General features: G+C 41.6%; 1 protein-coding gene across 2 annotated transcripts in view; it reads right to left on the bottom strand.

Moving 5' to 3' along the window:
• Positions 1-26,918, bottom strand: part of wdr7 (WD repeat domain 7) — a 120,504-nt gene that overhangs the window by 23,367 nt on the left and 70,219 nt on the right. For both annotated transcript variants that reach the window (XM_022744457.1, XM_022744458.1), the window contains exons 23-24: positions 11,043-11,270; positions 2,023-2,209 (exon numbers count right to left, since the gene is read on the bottom strand). In XM_022744457.1, coding sequence (XP_022600178.1) covers positions 2,023-2,209; positions 11,043-11,270 — 415 coding nt within the window. The remainder of the gene's footprint in view (positions 1-2,022; positions 2,210-11,042; positions 11,271-26,918) is intronic.

Below are 26,918 nucleotides of genomic sequence, written 5' to 3'. Positions count from 1 at the left end.
TCTGCTGCTGTCTAACAGCAACTTCTGACTGGAACATGTCGGAGAGTCAAACTGTGAACTAGGAGTCACAGTTACAGTGACTGATATAAAGCGACTGATTGAAGCGTCTACTTTTTCTGACACCTTTTTAAACTTTCGCTTTCATGTGTGGAACACTGGCTAACTTCACCTCTTCAGACCTATGAAATGTTTAAAAAGCAACAGTCTGAGGAGGAAAAATCACAGTTCGTTTTCCTTGTCAAAATGTGGCACCTATATTACCCACAATGCAACTCAAAGCAGAGATGAGGAGCAGGCTGCAGAGGTCTGCTAACTCTTTAACTTAAACTTGCAGTTTTCTTAACCCACGCTGACTCCAGTGACCTGATCACCTGAGGACATTTATCAGCAGCTCCCTCTGCAGACGTTAAAGGCTTCACATGTGCACTACAACATCTGAACACTTGATAACAGACTGGTGTGTGTAGATTCAAGTGGCGTTCCCCTTTAAGCACCACTGCTGGTGGGGCAAAGAAACAGAAAAAAAGATCATGATAAAACATGAACACAGACTAACACACATGCACACAGACAGAGGACTCACATGTCAGAGCAACGCAGACATCGTTACATCATCATAATGTCCTGCAATCGGATTACAGCCTGGCTTCCATAACTCAGTGTGCTGGCTCTATAATGCCTAAGTGTTTCTCTTTGTGTGTGTGTGTGTGTGTGTGTGTGTGTGTGTGTGTTTGTATCCATAAGCAGGCTGTTGGCTGCACTCTGGAATCTGACTGAACAGTCAAACTGACAAACACAAACAATAGATCAGCCAATGATAGAAACTGAGGACACAGGACTGAACCAGTGTGTTGTGTGTGTATTTAACACTTCAATCTATATGTGTATTTGTGTTTATGTGCATGTGTTCAGAACTGTGAAGTCTTTCAGGGCAAGTCCATGTCATGTCTCTGTATGCTGACCATTATCTTAACTTTTACTATTTAAACTCGTTAACCATGTTTTACCAGAGTTCTTTCAATGTATAGGTCTTTGGTTTTATCTAGTTTTAAGCCACATACACTTTTTACACCTTGGTGGTTTTCAGCTCTATATTTGAACCAGATGAAGGATTTTAGTCGTCGGACGTCTGGATCTGAAGTTATCAGAGAAACAAGCTGAGGAAATGTTAGACAGCTCAGCTCCCAGCTGCTGGAGACGTCCTGTCCTGTGTCACTGAAGAGCGTCGGTGAAGCTCTGATTTTTAAAGTTATATTTTTTGGGCATTTGTTGCCTTTATTCAGATCGCTACAGTGAGAGAGACAGGAAAGTCAGGGAGAGAGAGAGGGGATGACATGCTGGCCCACGGATCAGAGTGGAACCCGGGCTGTTGTGTGTAGGACTAAGCCTTTGTGGTACGTGCTCTACCAGGCGAGCCCCCCTGAAACTCTGAAAGTGAAACTGCTTTATTTAGTGTTTCTACTGGTTTGAATCCCCTGGTGTGTTTGTTGTGGAGAGGAGGAAACCTCTGTGGAACATTCAGCTGCTGGTAAAAACCTGCTGAACGTCTGAACAATCAAAAACAGGGAGAAGCTAGCGTAATGGTAAAGACAAAAACTCCCACAATCCCACGCTATTCCATGACGTAACCCAACGCGTCTTTTGTTATTGTTTTGACTGAGAGAGCCTTAGAGACAGAAGTTACAGACTGTGAGTTTAATGCTACAGTTTATAAGTTCTGGAAATCAAGAGAGAGACTCGAAAACAAACCACTCCACTCCGCTTAAAGACCAAGACAGGTCCGAGTCAAGTGTCATTCAGGACTAGTCAAAGCCAGTCTCAATCCAAGTCTGTAGTGCGACTCAAGTCAAGTCTTGAGATGGTCAAGACAAGTCCAAGTCAAGTCTGAAGTCTTGTTGAAGCATGTTTCAAATTAGGCTTCAAGGACTTTGACTATAACAATCATTTTTATTTTTTATATGTGTGTGTGTGTGTGTGTGTGTGTGTGTGTGTGTGTGCGTGTGTGTACACCTGTGGACTCACTTGGCCAGCTGCTTCTCTGCATCGGCACAGAGCTCCAGCAATCCCATGAGCACCGCTGACACGTCCATATACGGCTCCCAGACAGTGAAGCCTCGACCAATCAGATCGATGGCGGTGCGGCGGATGGTGCTGTGGGGGGGTAGCTTGGGGCTGGGGGGCTGCAGCAGCAGGAAGGTCAGTGCCTTACCTGTAAACAGTAGAAACAGTGGAGTCAGATTAGAGTAGAGTAAGGGGGGGGGGGTTTATCTAGAAAAAGCACGTTTTTAAATGATTTAATCATTCTTATTTTATCATTTCTCTGCAGGAGTGAATAAGATGTGATGTATTCAGATGAATTCAATCGTCCACCACAGTCCCAATTAAACATCGTCATGACTTTTGCTGGAATGCGACATTAATCTTATTTGTTGTGCCGGGATTAGCTAAATGATTCATTTGTATCTATAGTTCCAACACAACTACAAAAGACAAAAACAACAAATTAAAGCGGCAAGCAGCATTCATGCTGGCTCTCGCCATGTTGTGAACCTCAGGGCCACAGTCAGCAGGACACTTTTATGTTCCTGTATATCAAGTGTAAAAAGGATGATGAATATTTCTTGTAAATCAAATGATGATTGTCACTCAAGGGTTACTTCCTGTTTTCAGTAGTTGGCGCTATGATTATGACTTCAAATTAGCATCCAGATGTCTTCAGTGTGGAACTGTCATTAAACATGTGAAGTTTGGGGAAGATTGGACAATGTGTATTACAGTTATAACAATTTCCTGTTTCATGGAGAAACATGATTTAATTCCACTGCCTTTAAATTACATAAATGGTGCGCAAAAATTAAAAATATCTCATTTCCTGTTGTGTTTAGAGTATGGGTACATTCTTTTTTGTAGGTCTCGGCATGTTACGTGTTTTAGAGCATGTTTAAGCCCTCAAAAAGCATTTCATTTTTATGGACCAGGGATATACAAACAAATGAAATACAATAGGGTCCTTGCACCCTCGGTGCTGGGGACCTCAAAAAAGGAGCATACTCCTCCCTTGTCTCCATATCCTCTACACAATGAAGCATTTAAACAGATTATGGTCAAACCCCAATGACCACATCAGCTCCATGTGACTTCACTGTCACTGTAGAGTTTCAGCCCCGCCCCTCGGCAGCAACTTGGCTGCACCACGGGAATGATTTGAAAACAAAGGAATTTTCTATAAATGAAATCATACCTGCTTCTAAATAAAAATATGAAAATCTAATATTTAAAATGAGGTTTGGGAAAAATGATTCAACACACACACACACACATACACACAACGAGCAGGATGGGGGTCACTTCATAGCTGACCTGACATTTGAGCCAGTCTCTGTGGGGACGTACTGACCATTAAGACTCCAGAAAATATCCCCCATCCCTCAATAACATCCCCCCTCCCCACACACACCCACACACGCACCCACACCCACACACACACACACACACACACACACACACACACACACACACACACACACACACAACACACACACACACACACACACACACACCCCTTTTCCCACCAGGTGTCTGTCTGTCTGTCTCTCTCTGCAGGTCGCACCCACAGTAGCCTGAGGTCCAGAGCTTTTAGCAGATCCTTCACAATGTGCTACACAAAGATAAAGTCAGAGAAAAATCTAAACCCAGAGAGACAGATTAAAGATCTGGTATCTGGTCTTGTAGAACATTCAGAAATGTTAACAGAAAACAATACACGGTCACCTCTGTAGCTGTCATTTTCCTATTTAAAGGTGGTTTTCATACATTATTTATTCAAGAGCAGTGATATATGTGCAGAACTGGACTGTCAATGTGAAGTTAGATCTGTCAACAGTTCTATCAGAAAGCCTTTTCTCTGAGACTTTACATTAGCATCATGAAGGCTCTTATCTCCTACTGTCTGAATCCACTCAGAGATCAATACAGTTCATTGTATTTTCACTTTAAATGTAAATGCTAAACAGTCATAATATGAAGAAACGTATAATATAATACAGATCATTTACTTTAAGTATTTATAATACTGTGGTGGCTCTAAAGGTCCTCCAGTCTCCAGACACACAGAGATAATCTCATCATCTGGATCTTCTGGCATTTTATCATCAGCCCGCCTTAAATGGCAAACCCCCTTCCTTATTGGTTTATATCTACACACACACACAGCCTATGGATGGGGCTATGAAAGATATAGCTAGAGGCTAACTGTGTTAGCATCGCTGGGTACGACTGTTATAATATATAGCAGCAGTGACAGATAGAGCGTTAACTGTGTTAGCATTGTTGCGCTACGTCGAGTATAAGAGATGGACAGCAGTGCTAATGTTATTAGCTGTTATGGCTACTGGTAGAGAGACAAAGAGTCAAACATGCAGATCGGGTGTGTTGTTAGGATGTTGTGACTGAGTCAGTGATAGGGTGATGAACTTTGACCCTCAGCTAGTGATCAAAAGGTGGGTGAGCAAACACCAGTAAGAGTTCAAATCAATCATGTTTTTGTTTCATACATCAATATACATACAAACAGTGGACCATAAATATCAGCAGTGATGTAGGGTTGAATGAACTTTGACCTCCAGTTAATGATTATAACAAATCATCAAGACCACAGACATCAAATGCATCCTGAGTTACTTACATCAGTTTTATGCCATTTATTGTCAAATACATTGTGAGTTGGCATCATAAATATCCCATACTGTTGACTTTGTGATACTATTGGATGTTGTCTCAGTTTTCATTTTTATATTTGTTGTTTTTAATTACAACTGCATATAAAACACCCTTCATGTATGAGAATAGGGGGGTTGGGCAAAAGGTCATCAGTCAAATCCAAACCCACACAGTGAGCAGGAGAACACAGAATGGACTCAAGGGGTCAAAGTGGCAGTGTGTGTGTGTGTGTGTGTAATGAACCTGATGGGGTATAGTCCGACAGCCACATTTGCACTTAGAAGCCTCATTATAATTTTTTCTGGACAATTAAAGATGGCCGTTAACAATCGGTGCTCTAATTGGTTGGATCAAGATTCAAATTTACGACTCCTCCCCTCCCCTCTTAGTTAGTGAGTAGGAAGTGAGGGAGGCCTGGACTCGGGTCCATTTCTCACTGCGGACATCTTTGTTTAAAGGCCGGACGGGGCCAAATGAACCAATAGCTATTGACAAAGCATCAGTCTGCCATAATGAGCTGTTAGTTAGCGCAGTAAAGATGTCACATTAACACACAGAGGGTGATTAGAGCAGGTGGAGGAGGAGGAAGGAAGGGAGGAAGGAAGAAGGGAGGGAAGCTGAGAGTGTGAAATAGTGATAGATTGGTGACGTCTAAAGTTTACCAAGCCGAGTCAACCAATAACAGGCTCTCTACTTTCTGTCCCCATTCTTTTCTTCCCCCCTCGTTCTTTCTCTCTCTGTTTGAGCCTAAATGAAAGGTGAAGTTAAATCAATGTTCGGGACTTGGTTAGTGGATGAGAGCCGGATCAGACTGGATGCAGAGAGAGGGAGAGAGAAGGAAAAAGAACATTACAAAAAGAGGAAGAGAGAGAGAGAGAAAAAGAGTGAGAGAAGCTGTGCTATGTGTTCCATGTATATCTACATGATACGTTTGTAATGAGATGTAATATAATAGAAACAGTATTTGGTCAACAACCACAGCACCACCACTAACTGGCAACTAGCAGGATAGCTAATTAGGCTGGATGTTTAGCACTAGCATGTTCCTGGCTAACTATCATGTTGGCGGTTAGATAGACCTGCAGGTAGTTGCTATGTCACCATGAAACTTAATCCTCACTTAATGTCTGCTAATGTTAACTCCAAAATGTGGTAAATACTAAAATGTTTAAATGTTTCTCTCTCACTGTCCCTATCGTAATAAAGTTAAGAAATGCCCAAAAACGTTTATTCTGCTCATCAATAGTCATCACAAGAATTAGCTAAATAACTATCATTCAACCATTAGCTAAGTGTACAATTGGACTAAAATATAAATAATGCCAGAAGCTCAGCTAACTACATCCAAGCCAAAAGGTTTGCTAAACAAATGCTTCAATATTCAACTTAAACAAATAAATTATTACTACAAATATTTCAATTACATTTGAAAAAAAATTTACAATTTGTCCAGCGCTATTTAGAGAAACATTGTTAATCATTACTCAGATTGTTAGGTTCGTTTCTCACTGTGAGGTAATTGGTTACTTTAAAAAGATACAGTGCTGTGCAAAAGTTTAGGCACTTAAGATTCTTATTCTTATATCAGAACATGATCTCCGGTGCTCACTGGCACAGTTTGTAGCTGAGTTTGAAGTGGCCGAGATGAGAGCCAACACCTTCAAGTCTGAGGCCATGGTTCTCAGCCGGAAAAAGGTAGACTGCTCCCTCTGGGTTGGGGGTGAGTTGCCGCCCCAAGAGAAGGAGTCCAAGTATCTCAGGGTCATGTTTACGAGTGAGGGTAGGAGCAGGAGATTGACAGACCGATCGGTGCAGTGTCAGTAGTAATGGATGCTGCACTGGACTGTTGTTGTGAAGATGGAGCTGAGCCAGAAGGCAAAGCTCTCGATTTACCAGTCAATCTTTGTTCCAACCCCTCAGCCATGGTCTTGAGCTCTGGTTAGTGGCCGAAAGTAGGAGGTGGCTGATACAAGCGGTTGAGATGGGTTTCCTCTGTAGAGGGTCTGGGCTCAGCCTTAGAGACAGGGTGAGGAGCTCCGACATTTGGAGGGAGCTCGGAGAAGAGTTGCTGCTCCTTCATGTTGAAAGGAGCCAGCTGAGGTGTTTGGGGCATCTGTATGGGATGGCTCCTTCCATTGGAGGTTTTCCGGGCACGTCCAACTGGGAGGAGACCCCGGGGGTAGACCCAGAACTCGCAGAGTTGTTGGAGAGGGGGATATCTGGAACTTCCTGCTTAACCTGCTGACCCTACTCCGGGCACGCAGAAGAAAATGGACGGATGGATGGATTCTTTATTCATCAGGCAAGTATAAAAACTTCTCTGTGTGTTCTTGTGTTTACACTTGCTCTTTAAATTGATTTAAATAGGGAATAAAACTCAACTCTGAATGTGTTAAAATGCCACTGTTCAGTGACTGGGCTTCAAAAGGTACTTGAGGTATTCTGGCATTTACTGTGAGCATCATTGTCCTGTGATGGTGCACTGATGTACAGTTTGTCTCTGTTATCCTGTCCATCCACATCCTCCCTTCCCTCCGTCATCATCTGTCCTTCCTTCATTCCTTCCATCCTTAGGCTCAGTCTCTCCCTCCATCTCCCCTACATTTCCCCCCTTGCAATATGAAAACATCAATCTATACTCTGCTGTATAGACTACTGTACCCTCCCTCTCTCTGGGCGGACAGCTCTCATTCATCACACACTGCGCTATATGCCAACAATACCGATCCATCTTTCCATTTCATAATAGAGAGAGGAGAGGGGGGTAAATGGAGAGTGGAAGGAGGGAGAAAAACAACAAACTAAATGAGAGCAGGAAAAAGAACAGAGTGAAAGGAGGAGAAGGGAAGAGGGAGGAAGAGGGAGGGAGAATGTCCCACGCCACATGCTTTTTACAGTCATCTGTAACTGTCTATTTCAGCTTAAGCAATAACATGTTTTAAATGGTCCACTCTCTGAGGATGGTTAAAGGAGCGGGTGGCTCTGTGGGGTTTTTAAGGACCAGACCCGTCAGCTCAGTCAGCAGAGGCTGGGGCTGTGACGGTACGAAAAACTCACATTTCTGTACCACACCTAGGTTTTGGATTCACGGTTCAGTATGTTTTTGGTACAGTGAGAAAAAAAAAGACATTACATTCCTTTTAATTCATTAAGAATTTAACTTGTAAACATAAACATGTAATTATAAATGTGTAAACTTGAAAACAAAAAAAAAACAGACCTATGTCATCTAGACATTATTGATGGTGCTGCAATCTACAAAGACTTAAAATGCAACAGAAGATTATCAAATAAATAGGAAATAAATAATATAATTATAAAATAAAGATCTATTAAAGTGAAGCAAATATTTACACATTAACTCTACTTTCTTCTTTTTTTCAGAAAGATTAATGTATCCACATTGTCTGCAGAAAGAGCACATCTTTCTTTTTTGCTTTTATTCTGATAGCCACAGTGAGACAGGAAAGCCAGGGAGGGAGAGAGGGAGGGAGGGAGGGAGGGAGGGAGAGAGAGAGAGAGAGAGAGAGGGTGACATGTAGCTAACGGCCAAAAGTCGGACTCGAACACGAGCCGCTGTGGTCAGGACTGAGCCTTCATGGATCTACTGGGACAAACATTGTCTCTTGCAGTTGATGCAGTGGTGGTGCGCGGTACACTAGGCCTGATCCAGATTCCTCAACCAGGAAGTAAGAGTAGATGTGTTTACAGCCCTGTTTTTTGAATTTCTTTCACTTTGTATGTGTGAAAACCATGTTAAGCAAAATATGAATCATAGCAGGAGGATTTGTACAGAGTTTAAAACATGTCTGGAGAGGAACTTTAAGATGACATTAAGCACTGATGACATTGAGAAGTTTCATTTATTCAATGAAATAAATTATTCAAAAAAAGGTTGGGTATCGTACAACCTGCGGCATCACAATGATACACAGCCTGAGGAAGATTTTAAACAGGTGGAGCACAAGAGGATCAATTAAATCTTGAGTTTGTTTTCATCTGATGACATAGGCATGGGGTTTCTCTATGTGTGTGTGTGTGAGTGTGAGTCCACACAGGTGAGCTGACTGCTGTGTACAGGTCCAACTAAGCAGCATCATGCTCCACAGCCTATCAGTGAGGGTACAGGCTCTGTCGCTGGGCGGATGCCCCCGGAGGCAGCCAATCAGAGCTCAGGAGCAGCGGGATGGAAGAACAGCTCTGCTTAGTGCAGGTTTGATGCTCACCAAGGTCCAACGCTGCAGGCACGGTATGGCACAGGCCAGGCTCAGTGAGTGTGTGTGAGTGTATGGTGTGTGTGTTGAAGTCAGTGCCAAGCTCCTTAAGGTGTCAAGCTTGGTGGGTGAAAATCAATTCCATCTCTCCCTTCACCTCTAATCCAAGACTGAAGTTTCTAGTTTTGTCAGTTGTGTAGTTCTGAGTTTGGAAAAACCACGATGATTCAGGACCAAAACATGAGCCACTGAACACATCAGTGTCTGTCTGAATGAGAGGCCACACATACATGCAAGTATACACGGTCAGGGTTTTTCCTGGATGAAAATTAGGTGGGGGTGGTACTCAGCCGTACAACCAGGGGTGGGGGGGGTCGCCGCAATATTTATATTTTCATTATCATTATCTCTCCAACCACTGCGGGTCAAAGCCACTCACTCTATGCTTTAGAGAACATCTGGGAAGATGAATAAAAAGTGATGTCAAAATCATGTAAACGTCGGCTTTAATACACTCGTTAATACACTCCTAAAGACTTGGTACTCTCGCCCTGACTCCTCCCTCGTGCTCTGATCCTCACCTCCACCGGCACCTTCCACTAGGCCTACTGTCAGTCCTGACACATTAACCATATCTCATCAGTAACATGAATTAACATTTTTCCAGTATTAGAACTAAAGATGTCTGCACTATTTCACCTGTCCTCATGATTCTCCTCCTTGCGAACTCTTTTTAATATAATCTGTGATTTGAGATATTTCCGCGATGTAACGTTAATTAAGGGAAACTTTTCAGGAAGCTGCGTGTGCTTGGGTGTAAAAGAGATAATATTCACTTGTTTGGTCGCCGTATTCTTCTTCTTTGGCAATTTCGGGCAGCTCTGCCTGACGCACGGATTACGATACAGCGCCATAGTGGCGTACAGCCGCAATTGCAGTTACAAAAGTCAAATCTGCCGTGAACCGAGAAAAGAAGTAGGCCTACTAGAATGTTGTCGGGAGGTCGAGGCGGCACAAAATTTGACCTGATGGTATGACATTTCAGGTTTGAAAACTTTAACATGAACGTCCTTTTTGGACGTCAGGAACTTAACAAGACCTAACATGTATCCATGGTCACAGGCTCTTCAGGGATGGGTTCCAGGAACTAAGTCTGGGCTGTGCTCAGGCGGCGATACTAAACTAATTTTCAACAGCTCTGTCAATCATGACTGGTAAGATTACAACAACAATAACCACTATTTCACAACTGCATCTGTGTGGATGCGAACAACCACTACTTTAACAAAGGTAAGAGTCTACACCCATGTTGGCAGCTGAGGTCGACCAGTAGTGCTTAGAGCTAAATGCTAACATTAGCATGCCGTTCAGTACAGTTCAGGCCGATGAGAATGTCATTAGTTTTCCAAGTATTCGGTCATAAATCTAAGTTATTAGAATTCATTTGCTGGGGATCTTAAATGTCTGAATGAAAAATCAAGTCAATCTATCCGGGGAGGTATTCAAGAGCGGGAGGGTTCTCAGAGTCTGGTAAAAATGATGATACAGCATGCAGCCAAACAGTGCAGGAAAAATATAAAAGGGTGAAAAAGATTATAGAAAAATAAAAGGCCATAAAGAAAGAAAATCAATATCAATACCAGCGTCACTTATGCTATTGTTGTCTGTTCACCGTCTTCACTCGTTTTTGAAAGAGCAGTGTCACCGTATTAATTACATGTATCCAGAACGTCAGTTTATAAAATACATTAGGAACACAAGAACCTGTTTTGTCCAAGTAGCCAGGTCCAACTGAGCCCATAGCTCCATTTTAAAGCCCAGCAAGTTCCATTTAAGCTGAACTCCTAATATTTACTAAGTCACCAAAATAATCCAAATAACAAAAATCACTTTGGTCAAATTCTAAAAAACTAGAAGAAAAAATGATACATTTTATTTTAATAAATAGATTTTAAATTGCAAAATGTTTATGAACAACAGAATTGTGTAATATGAATCCCATCAAGCTATTACATGGACATTTGCGCATTTCTTACATTTCTGCATTGCCACAGTGTGTGTCATCTCTGCATTCTTCAGTAAGTGTGTGTGTGTGTTGTCTGTACTTACATGTATGTCTGGCCAGTGAGTAGTTGGATGACCCTCCGCTCGTCAGGCCAAAGCCTTCGGGTGCCTGTCCACCGGTTCGAGCCCGTGCTGAACCCTTTGGTGGCTCGATCTCAGCGCCGAACTCGGCCCCAATGACCCCCAGCAGCACGATGGCTGTGGCCTGCTTACGGCGCTCCTCGTATGAATTGGAGATCTTCTTGGCATTTGGTGGAAGGTTGGACAGACACCCTGGTAGAGAGACAAAGATATTAACACCAGCTTGTTCTTGTGGTCCCTGTTGATTTAGCAGTGTCCATTCTAGCCTTCAGTCATGAAATTCCATACTTAGTTTGTGAGTTAGTCCCTTACTTATTTATTATTTTTAAATGTTGATGGCATAATGTAGTGGCAATGGAATAATCCACATTTAGACTGGTTACCTATAAGCCTCGCTTTCACTATGCAGTTCTACCTCTGGAAAAATGAAGTCTTGATAAACAGAACAAAGAAAGTGCGCCTGCCACTGCACAACCACAATAGAAAGCTCGGTAGCTATCAGTAGCCTTTTCTGGGTAGAAGAAACGGCAGTCAGTGGAACAACTAGAATACCTGTGGAAACTCAAACAGGCATCAACTGGATGCAGAGAGCCAAGTTCAGATTGGGACAGAAATTCAGCCCTGGACTTATCTCCTGAAACCGATTTCTTTACTGTCTTATGTCAGTAGTCCCTATGGCCAGGCCGACTATGGAGAGAGGTCCGGGACTTCAAAACCGACATTCACTCTGCCTCATTTCTACCGGAGTCTGGAAGTAAAAAAACCTGCATACTACATACAACCAGAACTACCATGTAATTCAAATTGGGATTTTTACGGTTGTTTCTTGCTTTGGGCAGTAGCCAGGCTGATGGTAGTTGCCATGTTGTTTGTACATTGCTTTTGCACTCTGAGCACTTAGCGTTTTTAGACACTCGGAGCGCCTCCTATATTTTGCAGAGGTGCTCTGTACTGCTCAAGTTGAAAAAAGTTTAACTTAGAGCAGAAAAAACACCAGACTTCATCTGTTTTTCCCATTGTGCAATCTGATGAACTGAGAGGTGGGCCTTCGCTTGGGAACAATTATCATGGATGAGAACGTAGTGACGGCTGTTGCTAGATACCTTGTTGCCCAGCAACAATAAAAAGAAAAAAAACAAAAAAAAAACACACCGCACTGCTCATTTTTCAAACTGTGGCCTTTTTAGATGGTACCTTAGAAATCTTCCACAAGTGCCTCTGCATTTGAAATGCCGAAAAAAAAAAAAAAAAAAGTATGTCACAACATTTTCATTTGCCTTGTTTCTCTAATTTTCCTCCTGCAAATATCAGGCATCACTGAATGTAAAAAACACAATCGACCTGCTCCATCTGACGTCTGTCGTATGACAACGGAACATAATTAAAATACAAACTTGCTCGAGAGGAAATCAGACCCATAAATGCTTCTTTCAACACACTTCACTGGTTTCAGTGACTTATTTTTGATTTAAAGATACTGTACGTCTGTTTATTTCCTTCTTCTGACACTCAGAGATGTTTGAGCTGGGACCAGAGAGTGTGGGGGATCTTTCTTTTTCTTTTCTTTCTCTGTCTTCCTTTTCATGCTGAAAGGTGGTTAAAAAAAACAGCAGGCCTGTGAGTCTCCAGTGAGCTGATAACAACTGAACAGGCACACTTCTATTGTCCTGGTATTAGCCATTACTTACACACACACACACACACACACACACACACACAGGCACACAGGCACACGTCTCATTGTCCTGCTGAAAGCCTTTAGTCACAGTGCAAAATCACATGCACTCACAGATGGACACCATGACACACACACACACACACACACACACACACACACACACACACACACACACAGGGCCTCTGGAAGGATTTTGGACATGTGCGTATATGTGTGTGTGTGGGCGTGTCCTTCAATTGTGCTCCCCAAGACGACCCCAAAATAACCTCTTTTGTGTGTGCGCGTGTAACAGGGTCTGCACAGTAGGGAAGTGCAGCAGCTCTGAGAGGGATACATGAGTGTGTGTGTGACAGAAGAGTGTGTGTGTCTGCAAAGAATCACCGTAGGAGATGAGGGCTTCTTACTCACCTTGGATCAAAGGCCCACATAAAAAATGTGTGTATATGCAGCAACCAAACACGAACGAACGAACGAACGAACGAACGAACGAGGGACGAACACATAGAGATTTGCGTGGTTAGTATCTCACCACACACACACACACACACACACACACACACACACACACACAACACACACACACACACACACACACACACACACACACACACACACACACACACACACACACACACAACACACACACACACACACACACACACACACACACACACACACACATATCTCCCAGTTACGGTCGACCCTCTGATTTTATTTCTTATTTTCTCTCTCTCTGGATGAGTGAGCACAGCATTGTTATGGATTTGTATTGCAGGGGAACAAGCACTAGCTCCCTACACACACCAGGACACACACACACACACACACACACACACACACACACACAGACACAGACACACACACGCGCAGTGTCTTTGAGGAAGAAGGGGAGAGCAAGCACACTGGGTGTGATGAATAGAATAGAGGGGGGGCACTGCTGTGACATCTTGTAGATCTTCATGCAGTTTTCTATTCACATAAGCTGGATTTGTTAACATCATATGATCCATGATGAGGGGAGTGATTACTGAAAACTCAAGAATCACAGCTCAGAGGATGAGAAGAGACGCTGGTAACAGCAGACAGATTCTCAGGATGTCTGGTGTGAGCGGCTCTCTGACCTCAGTCCACAGCATCTCCACTGGGTTCAGATCCGCTCTCTGACTGGACCCCTCCAGAAGGTGGACTTTCTTTTGTTTGAAGTCAGTCTGTAGTGGATTTACCTCCATGTTTATGGTCATTGTCCAGCTGCACCAGCAGCTTCTACTGAGCTTCAGCTCGACATTATCCTGTGAGACACATTGATAAAATACATTTTCCTCTCCATGATAAGGAGCTGTCCATGTCCAGAGGCAGCAAATCAGCCCCAAACCATGATGCTCCCTCCACTGGACTTCACTGTTGGATGATGTTTTCATGTTGGTCTGCAGTGACCTTTTTTACACCAGACACCGTGCTGCATGTTCCTCTCTGTTGACCAGCTGCAACGATTCCTTAAAGCCTTTAGCTGTTACTCTGGCCTTCTCTTTTACCGCACTGTGCTGTAGCCTCCTCTGGGGAGAGTAGCCACAGAGCTAACTTGTCTCCACTTATAGACAGTTTGTTTAACTGTAGGACCGATGTAGATCTAAACTCTTATCTGACTCTCTAACACTTTCACTAACTCTCTAACTGATTTCATTGAAAGGACTCCAGGTTCACACACTCCAGGCTTCAGTCTGTTAATGCCATCAGCTGAGGGCTTCACATACATTTCCAGCCTTATGTGTTTTTAGTTCAAGCAGATTTGTTCATTATTGTAAGTTAGATGACAAATTAGAGGATATATACATATGTATAGCCTGACACCTCTTTCCCAGACTTTTGGACACAACTATATATAAATATACGTATAATAGAACTTTTTCTTAAAGGTGAAAGAGCTCTTTCTCTTTCTGCTTCTCCTCTCTTTTTTATAACTTCATATTTTACAGTGATTACATGGACTCCACAGGTTGTTGCATTACACCATCCTGTCCTTTATAACAGATTCCTTCCTTGATGGATAATGTCATTTCAGTCAGAAAGCCTTTTTATCCCGATTCATTTCTGGTTTTTAAGAAGATTCGGCCGAGCTGGAAGTCCTCTGTGATCCCTTCAAGGTGTGGTTCACAGCAGCAGATGTTTCTCGTGAACAGCACACTCAAAATGTTGTGGAGAAATTGTCTCTAACCAACAGCTCCAGTCTGGTTTCACTGATTGGACTCCAGGTTTCATTGGCCGAAGGGTTCACATACTTTTTCCAGCCTAAACTGTGAATGTTTGAATGATGTTTTCAATATTTACGTTATTAGATACTTTGTGAGGAAGCACATTAGGAGAAGAATTTTAACCCCACCACTGGATTGTTTCACAGATGTGTCATGTGACCCGATGATCTACACATTCATCCATTTAACAAACGTTCTGCTGGACTTCTAAATTCAATCCAGGATTGTAGTTGCAGGATGTTTTCCTACAGAGCTGCTAGTTATCATGAGCAGAGCAAAAGAAAAGACAAACTGGAGGAAAGGAAGAATATGTCACAGCCTTGCCCACAAGGCTTGATTGACAGTTCCTCTCTAAAAAAAAAACCAGTGAAGATACACCTGAGCAACAAGGATGGAAGAATTAAAAAAGTAGATCTTCAGGAGTATGGCCATAGAAATGTATAAGTCTTATAGTGAGAGAGGACTTTCAAGAAAAAATAAATGTTTGTTCCTCAGTCCATTTTTCAGACCTCAGGAGCCCCCTCCCCCCATATTTCCATACTATATCCTGGTGCTCTTTATAATGAGATTGCTAAAGGCCAGCTGTCATTTGGAAGAAGGCCCAGCGGCCAACTCTGATAAATGGATTACAGATGGCATCCATCCCCCGGGCCAGACTGGGCCAGTAGATAACAGAATTAGAGATAGACTCCCAACCAGAATTACTAAAAAGTTGAGATTTAGAGAAAAAGAGAAAGTAAAGAGAGGGAGAGACAGACGGACTCGGACAGACAGACGGGGTATCTGCAGGTTAGGTGGTATACAAACCTAGTTTTTGGAGACAGAGGTGGGTAGTACAGCTACGTGTCCACGCTTCGGATCTGACAGAGCGGAGTGGAGAGCAAGTGTATAACGTGCGACGCGAGTATGTGTATGTGTTGGTGTCTTCGCTACCTATAATCAATGAACAGTGATTGGTGAGTGGACTATTCTGTCACACCTTTCCAACACCTGATTGGGTCGGTATCACTTGCTGCGCTGTCACTGGTCTTTGCTTCTGATATTCAAACTGGAATAAAAATGGCTGCACTTGTAAAAAGTATATTCTCTGATTTTTTTTCCTCAAACATCTAAAAACAGTGAATCTGAGGTGGGAGTCAGTCAGTGCAGCTGCAGAAATATTTGGCTTTATATTTTTAACACCTAATTTAGATAGTTGCTGGAGAGAGATAAGAGTCAGGAGACTGAACAGGTGGTGTCATCACGTTAACGCTGACTGAGTGGTCCACACCTAGACCAAAGCGCTGCACAGCGCTCGTGTCTGTTTCTCCCTCTCTTGCCTTGAAGCAGACTCAAACTCCAACTGTTGAGCTTTAATAACAACACAAGGCAAGGTTGTAATTTCCACTAGATACGAGTCTGCCTCACTTTTCATATTCCTGTTTTGGGCCACCCATCTTCACAGTCTGTGTTAGATTTACCCACTAAATTCTCCTTAAACAGTGTGTGACAGTCCAGCTGTTGTAAACCATTTACTAGAAGAGAGGAGGCGATGAAGAGGCAGATGCACTCGTCTGCTGTCAGTTATTACCGTGCGCTCACAGCAAATAGCATAACGAGCATCAGTGGGTGCTCGCTGGAATGCTTTTGCCCTGGGTTTTGTCTATAAGGATATAAGACTACATACAGGCTGCTTTAACCCTTGAAAAGGAATGGCTCCTCCCCTGCACGGTTTGTGGGGAATAAATATAATATAACTGAACAGCAATCAAAAAGTAGGTCTCTGTCAAGTGAATGAAATTTTAACTGTGGTTAGAGCATTAACAATACAGCAGTTTACAATGTGTTTCTAGTTCTCTTGTTAAGCTACCACTGAACAACAATTTTACCATCAACTTATATTGGATGGTTTTGTTTTAAGGTTTTTAGGGGGTTCAGGAGTTGCTGTTCTTTTTTGTTTTCTGCTTAACAAGTTATGACTTCATTGTGTCCCCCCACTTATTGTTTTACAGGCAACCTGAACTTAGACGAACTTCAAGGAAAATTCCAGTATTCTCATTCTCAGAACTGTGGCCATTCTGACCAGCGGTCACGCTAATGATTAAAAGCCCTGAAACAGAAATCAAAGCCTGCAGGATATTTTTTTATTTATGTCCATGTTTCCCATAGTGTGCATTCAGAAAGTATTCAGACCCCGTCACTTTTCACATCTTGTTATGTTGCATTCATTTTTTCCCTCATCAATCTTCACATTGAGTTATGTACATTATCAATGTTTGTTATCAGGTGCAACAGCACGGCTGGTATTGTTTTCACCTTATGTGTGTGTGTGTGTGTGTGTGTATCATCAGGAACTAGCAGGAACTACCAAAGATGCGGTTAGAACTATGTTGGCAGGTGTTTAAACGTCTGAAAGTCTGTGGATACAGTCAAGAAACTTTACAGGTGTGTTGCTGAGGTCACAACAGAGGCTGAGTTTGAAGATGGGTGACGTTCCAACCCATGAGTACTGTGGCTGGTGTGATCCCACTGAAGATCGTCTCTAGTTATCTTTGCAGATTAATACGCAGCTACTTTGGGTTGGGAACTAGTTGCCCAGTAAGTAGCTCCCTCTGCAGTTATCTGTAACAGTTAGTCCTGGGGGGGTAACTTCTGTGTTTACTTTCAGACTCAGAGACAAGTGTTTGAATTTACTTTGTAAAAAAAAATAACATAACTATAGAATTACTGGCTTGTGGTTGTATAACTCAACCAACCAGCCAAGTCGCACATTATTAAATAATGGCCAGAAGTGTTGTCTGTCATAATTAGCATATGAATTCTTGGGTTATGGGCAAAATCTTTAATTTTGTGAGGTCACTGTGACCTTGATCTTTGACCTTTGACCACCAAAATCTAATCTGTTCGTCCTCGAGTCCAAGTAAATGTTGGTGGCAAATTTGAAGAAGTTTCCTCAAGGTATTACTGAGATATCTTGTTCATGAGAATGGGACGGATGGACAACCTGAAAACATAATGGCTCCTGGCTGTCGGAGGCACTGAGGCATACACTGCTCGCCCTGATATATGTTGCATTTCCAGTCATTGCAAAGGAGGTGTAGGGAACAAAGTTAGCATGACCCATTGTCAGAATAGATAAAGATATGATGATACCATGAGTGAAAAACACCTGAATTCTCGCATGTAGAAACAAAGATGAGAAAACCAGCTTCCACACACAGCCGCTTACTGTTGTTATAAACTATAAATGAGCAGAGTGACATGTAAGAAGTCAAGTTTTAGTTTTTTCTGATCTCACTGATGTAAATATTTCACTGCTGAAGCATCTTGGAATTCTTTTATAAAGTGAAAAAATTGAGATGTGAGGTTTTCGGCGGTCAGTCGGCAGGTAGCATCACTTCCTGTCTGTGTACCTGCTGCCTCTCAGCGTGTGTGGATGGACTGATTGATTTTTGAAGCCTATTGATCTGCTTCGTTCATGACCGGCAGATCTATTATAATAACATTGTATCTAAATCCTATTTGTTGGCCAACCTACTCCCAAACATAACCCAATAAACTAAAGAGGGGGATGGACGAGCTCCCCTCTGCTCGGCTGAATCTTCATAAAAACCAGAAATGAATCGGGATAAAAAGGCTTTCTGACTGAAATGACATTATCCATCAAGGAAGGAATCTGTTATAAAGGACAGGATGGTGTAATGCAACAACCTGTGGAGTCCATGTAATCACTGTAAAATATGAAGTTATAAAAAAGGAGAGGAGAAGCAGAAAGAGAAAGAGCTCTTTCACCTTTAAGAAAAAGTTCTATTATACGTATATTTATATATAGTTGTGTCCAAAAGTCTGGGAAAGAGGTGTCAGGCTATACATATGTAGATATCCTCTAATTTGTCATCTAACTTACAATAATGAACAAATCTGCTTGAACTAAAAACACATAAGGCTGGAAATGTATGTGAAGCCCTCAGCTGATGGCATTAACAGACTGAAGCCTGGAGTTTGTGAACCTGGAGTCCTTTCAATGAAATCAGTTAGAGAGTTAGTGAAAGTGTTAGAGTCAGATAAGAGTTTAGATCTACATCGGTCCTACAGTTAAACAAACTGTCTATAAGTGGAGACAAGTTAGCTCTGTGGCTACTCTCCCCAGAGGAGGCTACAGCACAGTGCGGTAAAAGAGAAGGCCAGAGTAACAGCTAAAGGCTTTAAGGAATCGTTGCAGCTGGTCAACAGAGAGGAACATGCAGCACGGTGTCTGGTGTAAAAAAGGTCACTGCAGACCAACATGAAAACATCATCCAACAGTGAAGTCCAGTGGAGGGAGCATCATGGTTTGGGGCTGATTTGCTGCCTCTGGACATGGACAGCTCCTTATCATGGAGAGGAAAATGTATTTTATCAATGTGTCTCACAGGATAATGTCGAGCTGAAGCTCAGTAGAAGCTGCTGGTGCAGCTGGACAATGACCATAAACATGGAGGTAAATCCACTACAGACTGACTTCAAACAAAAGAAAGTCCACCTTCTGGAGGGGTCCAGTCAGAGAGCGGATCTGAACCCAGTGGAGATGCTGTGGACTGAGCTGAAGCAGCTCTATCAGGAAGAATGGTCCAAACGTCCTCCTGAACATTGTGCAGCTCTGTTCAGATGCTGGTTTGAGGTTATTGATGCCAAAGGAGCCTCGACTAGTTATCAAATCCAGTTGATTTACTTTTTCCACCAGCACTGTGAATGCTTCATGTGTGTTCAATAAAGACACAAAAGCTTGTAATTGTTTGTACTTGTGACTTATATGAAGCTAACATCACATTTTATGAACAATTAATGCAGAAAAAGATTCACATACTTTTTCTTGCCACTTTATATCAGTGAAATCTTCTTTAATGTGATTCTTCTTCCTCTTTCAATTGTTTTTATATTTCCATGTTAATGTTTGGTTTAAGAATGAGTTTGCTCATGATTATTTTTTATTTATAACATGAAAACTTCCAGTGACAGAATGATGAGGGTGGGACGTTGGTATGAGGGAGCGATAGAAAGGATAAAATTAAAGAATGAATGAAATGGAGGGAAGGATGGCTTAGGGAGAAGGAGAGGAAAGACATGACTGGAAGCTAAATAAGGAGGGAGGATGGAAACAATTAGAAAAGGGAAGAAGGGACAACAGGTAGGATGGGAGAACAAAAGCCATCCGAAGGAAACAAAAAGAAGGATAAAGAGGAGGGAAAGGGAAAATAAAGGGATGAAAAAAGGGACCTAAAGGAGGATATGCTGAAGGAGGAAAGAAAGAAAGAAAGAAGAGGAGCAGAGCTGATTTCTTTGTTTGAAGCAGGGATCAATAGAGCAGCACACACAGGCTCAGCTCTGCCAATTAACTTCACATTCAGATCAACCTGCTGTCATCCAGATAATAAAAGCTGCTCATTTAGTTTAGTGACAATTCAGACAAATAGAAATACAAATACAGATTAGACTGAAGTCCTCTGTCTGTCCACACCGTCTTCACCACGGCTGGATCAACTAAACACAAATGGTTTCTCAACTGAACTATATTAACAAAAAGACCTTACAACCCAAACTGACATGTACAGAATAAGAGAACAAAACATTCAACGTCATTAATTAATTTAATATAATTTCTTTTCATTTTCAAACAATAATGAGACCTCCTTACTGGATGCAATGTGCAACAAAAAATGAATTTAGAAATTCTTCATTATCTTTTGATATGTTTTTAATTTGTAATTAATTTTTCCACATCTTTTAGTTTTCCAAAATGCATAAAATGAAACTGAGGTAATCTCCATAAAGAATAAGACATTAATTTAAGTTCCCTTATTAAGCATTTATAATAATTTTAATTTATTTTATGTTGACAAACATTTAAGAGTTTTGAAAAGGTGAATTCTAATATCAAATATTAATATTAAAATAATCTGATGACAATACAATATAATTCTTTTGAAATTTAATAACCAATAATTACTATAAATAGGAATTATAATTATTGCATTATTATGCCCTGGAAATATAGTCATAATATAAACATAATGTTTACATGTAAACGGTGAAACATCTTATTACATGTAACTCCAGAGGAAATCAAACCAACAACCTTCCCATTCCTCTAATGCTGCAACCCTACCAGTTCCCATCATGCACCTCAGCTCTGCCTCCATTGGTAATCAATGGGAGACTGGTAAAACCTGATCACCAGGGACTGAGGGAAGAGATCAATACCAGCAGGAAACTGATGTGAGAACGATGCAGGGAGCAGGAGAACGTGAACGACAGATAGCAAAGCGCTGTGAGAAAAGAGATTTAGGCAGAAAGGTGAAAACTGAATAAACAAAGACTCAAAAACAGGCAGACAAACAAATGCAACTCCGAGGGAAGCCAAAGAAAAGCCTTCCCATGTCTCTGGATGAAAACAAGTTGTATAAAACAAAAGAGTGAGGGGGGAGGAGGTGGGAGGGAGGAGGGGGAGGAGAGGGTAAACACTGTCCTTACAGCAAATGTCAAGAGACAGAAAATCTGGGGAAATAATTGAAAACACAATTAAGTTGATAGAGAAAAAAGATTTGAGTCCTGAAACGGTCGCTGCCCTTCCAACCAGCCGCAGTCTATCTGAAGGTTAAGTGTATTTTACCATCTTAAGACACAGACAGAGGAGCTATCTGCGCTCACTGGAAACACAACGCTTCAATTAAGACAGTACGGGAGAGGGGTGGGTGGGGGGTCAGAGGGGCGTCCGCATGAGATACCACAAACAAACTGAATATAAGTTCGTAGGAGAAGGAGACCAGACACAAACAAGCTGCTGCCCTCACTCGTCCTTCAGTCACATCCTGTTGATTTTACATCTCTGCTGATCGTTCGTCAGGCAGCTCCTGGTCAGGGTTTCCCTCACATTCACACAGAACATTCACACATCGGATAAGAAAAGTCACTGTGAACATTTTAGGGCCAGTTCTGAGATTCTCTGTCAACAAAATATGAGTGTAGTCCAAAGGCAGATGCTTTTTTTTTTTTTTCAATCAATTTTTATTTTTCATTTTATTCTCTTGTCTGCAGAGTTTTGAAATCCACTATATTTCCTTTTGGAAGATAAAATTTGGAGTTGAAATATAATAATTAATAGATAAAACTGACTACATAACAAATACATGTCTTAATAGACAGTTTGACAACAACGCTGCTTTGTGGACTGTGGGGTTCTTAAATATACAGCTATATCACCACAACTCAATAACAACAAATACATGTAAACAAAAATGAACAGAGGCAGTATTTACACTTGCTGATAATTAGATTTTTCTCCCCCCCGAAAAAGTCTGTGTATGGATTTACTGAAGCTTCATATTTCACCAGGACATGAAGCTGAGTTTCATTGTGCTACTTTCTGATGTGAGTGGAACTTTAAAAGGCTTTTGAAACCACAGAGGTTGTTTCAATTAGCCTCTACATTTTCCTAGGCTATATTTACACTGATTTGAACTGAAACGTTAAGATTAATAAATGAAGATTAGGTTAAGATCATTTATTTTGTATTCTTTGGTATTTGTACAGTAATGTTGTGTCAATGTCAGCAAATGGCAAACCTTTAGCTTCTCTGAACACAAGACATCCAATATTCGTTTTACTTCTTACAAGTCACAACTTCAGCTGCATCCGTCACAGCCTCCTCCACATCCCAGTGGTTTCTAGCGGAGCAGTTGTGGAGGGTTAGGGTGGGGGTACCAGGGGCAGACTGAAACAATAATTCAGGCAGGGAATTTGACTCCATCCCAGGCCACCCCCTCAAACCATCAGACCGCTGATGTTGTTGGCTTATCCTGTTGTTGTTGTTGTGGTTACAGGTACCAGACAAGTTTGGCCACTATGTTTCGTCTGGGAGGAAAATTACCCAAATTACAAAACACAAAGATTTGTTGCTAACCAATAAATATGATAAATGTGTTCAATTATGATTGTTTTTAAAATTATATTATTATTAGGGATGCCCTGATTGATCAGCCGCGATCATTATCGGCCGATTTTCTCATTAAAAATACTTGATCGGCATAAATGCTTCTAGTCACCGATCACCTTCAAACCGATCACGTGTGGTTAATACTCTGGTGTCAGCGGCTGAGAGAAGCACTGTGTGCGGTGCAGTGTAGACCCGCCTCCCACCTTGTTCACTGCGCCGCTGTGCGACAGGCCACTCATTCATGATTGGTATCGGCGGCAAAGAAACGTGACAGCGGCATTCTTAATTATTGTTATTTATTTATTTATTTGACCATTTTTGCAATTATTACATGAGAGAATGGAGGCTACATGTGCACCATGTAGTAGCAGAAATATTTAAATATTGATATATATTCATATTGTGTCATTAAGTTAAAAGAACATTAGGTGAAAGACAGTAGTTTCCCAGTGGGCTTTCTCGCTTTCTCTCTCTCTCTCTCTCTCTCTCTCTCTCTCTCTCTCTCTCTCTCTCTGAATGAGGGTAAACAAAAATCACATGACTCCCTTCTGAACTCTTCACTTTTCCTACCACTCAGCAACGCTGGATAATTATTATTATTGATGGTCATTACCAAAGGCAAACCCAGTGTAGAAAGACAGGGCTGGCCAGCAGATAGAGCAGCGCCACAGCAGCAATGGTTTGAACACACCGCAGTTCAGCGGAGGAGCCTCACACACACGAGGCTATAGAAGGGCTCTGTCCACTCATCATCATCTCTGGTTAAAACGACCCTCTCAGGCCACTGGGAAATGTCCCAGTTCTCCTGACGGGCTGTCGCCACTCTGTGGTACCTTTACTTTGTGGTAGCACAATTTGGTAGTACCGCCCTTTTCTACAAAATGAATCACTCGTAGCTCTGTGCCGGATGCCCATTCGTCACACTCTCTTCCTTCATACTGACAAATGTATTTATGTAAGTCAAATGTAGCCTGATTTACCTAATAGGCTTGAATACAATAGCAATGGAGGAGAGATGAAGGAGGACCTTTCTACAGTGACTTCAACTCAAGTCACATTAACGTCGCTCCATTTCATAATTCACTAATACACTATGAAAGCACAGATTGGCAATCTATTGAAAGCCTGAGGCCTTATTGTTTTTATCCTGCATTATCAATTATGCGTTTGTTTTGCAGTTTAATTTGCAGCCAGTGTTTTCGCCACTCTGTGGCTGTCACATTCACGCTGTTAATGGAGCAGGTCTGAGAAATGGCTCTGGATGTTAATTTCCCTAATGCAGAGACAGTGGACGACCTCCATCACAACGCTTCTTCATAAAGAAGGAATTATTTTTATTACAGGCGCCACAGCTTAGTCACGCTCTCCTCGCTCACATGAGAATCAAAGCCATCTGACAAAATTAGATTTCAACTCAACACCAAATGAAAAGCACCACAACTTGAGAGTGAGAGGGAAAAGAAAATTATCTTCCCATGTCACACAGGGAGAGAAAGAGGGTGGGTGGGGGGGTGGGCTGGGGGGGTAAAGATCTATGGCGGCTTATAGTGGAGCAAATAAAAAGATAAATCATGTTATTGTACGATTAAAATATTTATGTAAATCCAACAGGGTCAAGTTCTGGGTCCATTATATCAATGCATCAATACACAATACAACTACAGCAGTGAAAAACGTACACATTACAAAAGCTTTCAATGCCATTTCTTGGATGTCTGAATTTTGGTTCTTTAAACGTTAAGTGTATTCTGACATGTTCATATTTTTATTTTATGCTTTTTTATGAAGCTTAAAAGCCATTTCGTAACTTAGGCCGATATCAAGTTTTTCTCATTACAGCTGGAGGTTTCCAGCCAACACAATGAAACCACTCACAGCAAACTGATCTGTATTTTAAGTTACAGGCAATAAAACCAAAACTCAGATATTATATATATCAAGGAGACAAAACAAAGTTATTGATATCAAATAATCACATAACATTTTGTTTATCAAACTGTTTCATGGAAAAGACTAAAACTAGTGTTAAAAGATTAGTGGATTAATAAATCTGTGGAATAATTGTTCAACAATCCCGGGTTGGTTAAAGAAATTCTAACATTTTTCCCAAACTATTTCAATGTGTAACTGTATCTCCTAAAACCTGCATGGAAATACGACTAAAAGGTTTTGGAGGAAATGTAATTGTTACTTTTTGTAATAGTGTTAAGTTCTCGTATCACACTGAAGTTGCAGGCAGGTGGTCAGAGTGGATCATTGGATGTGCTTAACTGAGGACCTTGGTTCACATCTCATGGTCCAACTGCTGTTGAAAAACAGGATGTACCCTTTTCCACCAAAAATTAGCTGGTTTTTTAAAACCCTTCTCCACTGTCAGTCGAGTTTGTCTTTTTGTTCGGACTGAGGACACACACAACTGCAAGGAGTGATTTCATCACATGCACTTACAGAGCACACACACAGACAAAGTGGAGAGAGAGTAAGCTGCTGCTAGCCGCTGTGCTAACTGGTAAAACAGATCTGTCACGTCTGTGACTGTGTGTTTTTCAAACTTATTTCGGGGCTGCAGCTCACTCTTTCATTCCTGTGCAGTGTAGCTGTGGTGTTTCTGGTTTATCAGCACCGTGCTGGACAGGTGACAGGTGTGTCTGCAAGGTTTGTGCTCTGAAAGACGTCACAGTGGGAAAAGAGGTGAAAATTAGCGAGTTCACCCCGGTGTTGGGTTTACATCAATGCCGATTGGACCCGGAGCCGATAAATACCAACATCTACTGCAAAGTCATTTGAGCTGGGTGTGAATGCTGATGATAAGCCCGATGTTAGCGGGTCTTTGGAAAAGTGGTTTTGTGGTGGTTTTGGTTAAGGGTACAGGGTATCCTGTGGAGATTTTGACCACTAGCAGTGCCACGTATGCTATTCAGTTATTTCTAGTGGTTCTACATTTATTTAAATCAAAATCCAAATTCAAAATGTTTTCAACTGGATGTTTAAAGTGGTAACAGTGTGCAGTTTTTTTCTTTGGTCTCTGTTGTCTTCTTACTTGAAAAAGAAAAAAAAAATCTAATCACTGTTATGTTACATATTCATTTTCTATATGAAAATGACTCAGATTCTTATTCAGCGAGAGCTGCTTAGCTGTTGGATTGCTGAGAAATGAGAAAAAAAGCTTGATGACAGATTTATAGTTTGTTGTGTGGAGTCTTAAGTATCAGATCAATTCAAGATGTCTGACAGTTAATCTGACCTGATTAGATACAACGAGCAGATCTGTGCGGTGAAAAGACAAATTGCCTGAGAATATCTGAACTCAATATTTTCCTGAAATGAGTCACTGCTGACAGTGAAGGAGAAGAAACACAAAAGAAGAAAGCAGGGACAAGAGGGAAAGTGAAACTATAGACAGGACAGAGAAGAAGACACAGACACTGATGGAGGTTAGTCCTTTGCTTCAAATAAAATGAGGACTTCTCACTTCAGATTCACAAAGACTTGAAGGGCCCTGTTTGTTTCAGTTTGTCCTTGAAATTTGCTTTGCTCACTGATCTTGAAACCATTCAGTGAAAGACTATTTACATCTGACCTAATACCTGAATGGAAATAAGGGAGGGAGGGTAGGTAGCCTGAAGAGACTACACATGTACAAAATGACACAAACATTTAAATTATGTGGGTCAGGGTAGATCATCTGATTAGTCAGAATTCCTTCTCTCTCTCTCTCTCTGGCTTTGTCCCATTATCTCATTTCCATTTAAGCCGATTAGAGTGTGTGTTTTCTGTTTTATGAGTGTGTGGTGAGTAGAGGATCAGAGTCTCTGAGGTGAAAACTGAGCTTCATCCTGATCAATGTGACCAGTATTAACATCTGAATCTGCCCACAGGCCTGAAAACTCCACATTAAAACACTACATGGTTTTACCGTCTGTCTGTCTGTCTGTCCGTCTGTCTGTCCGTCTGTCTGACTG

Source organism: Seriola dumerili, unplaced genomic scaffold (assembly GCF_002260705.1).
Source record: "Seriola dumerili isolate Sdu_G_001 unplaced genomic scaffold, Sdu_1.0 BDQW01000081.1, whole genome shotgun sequence".
NCBI classification, from domain to species: domain Eukaryota; kingdom Metazoa; phylum Chordata; class Actinopteri; order Carangiformes; family Carangidae; genus Seriola; species Seriola dumerili.
Note: the sequence above shows the minus strand (reverse complement) of the source record. Positions and strands in the feature narration are given on the sequence as shown.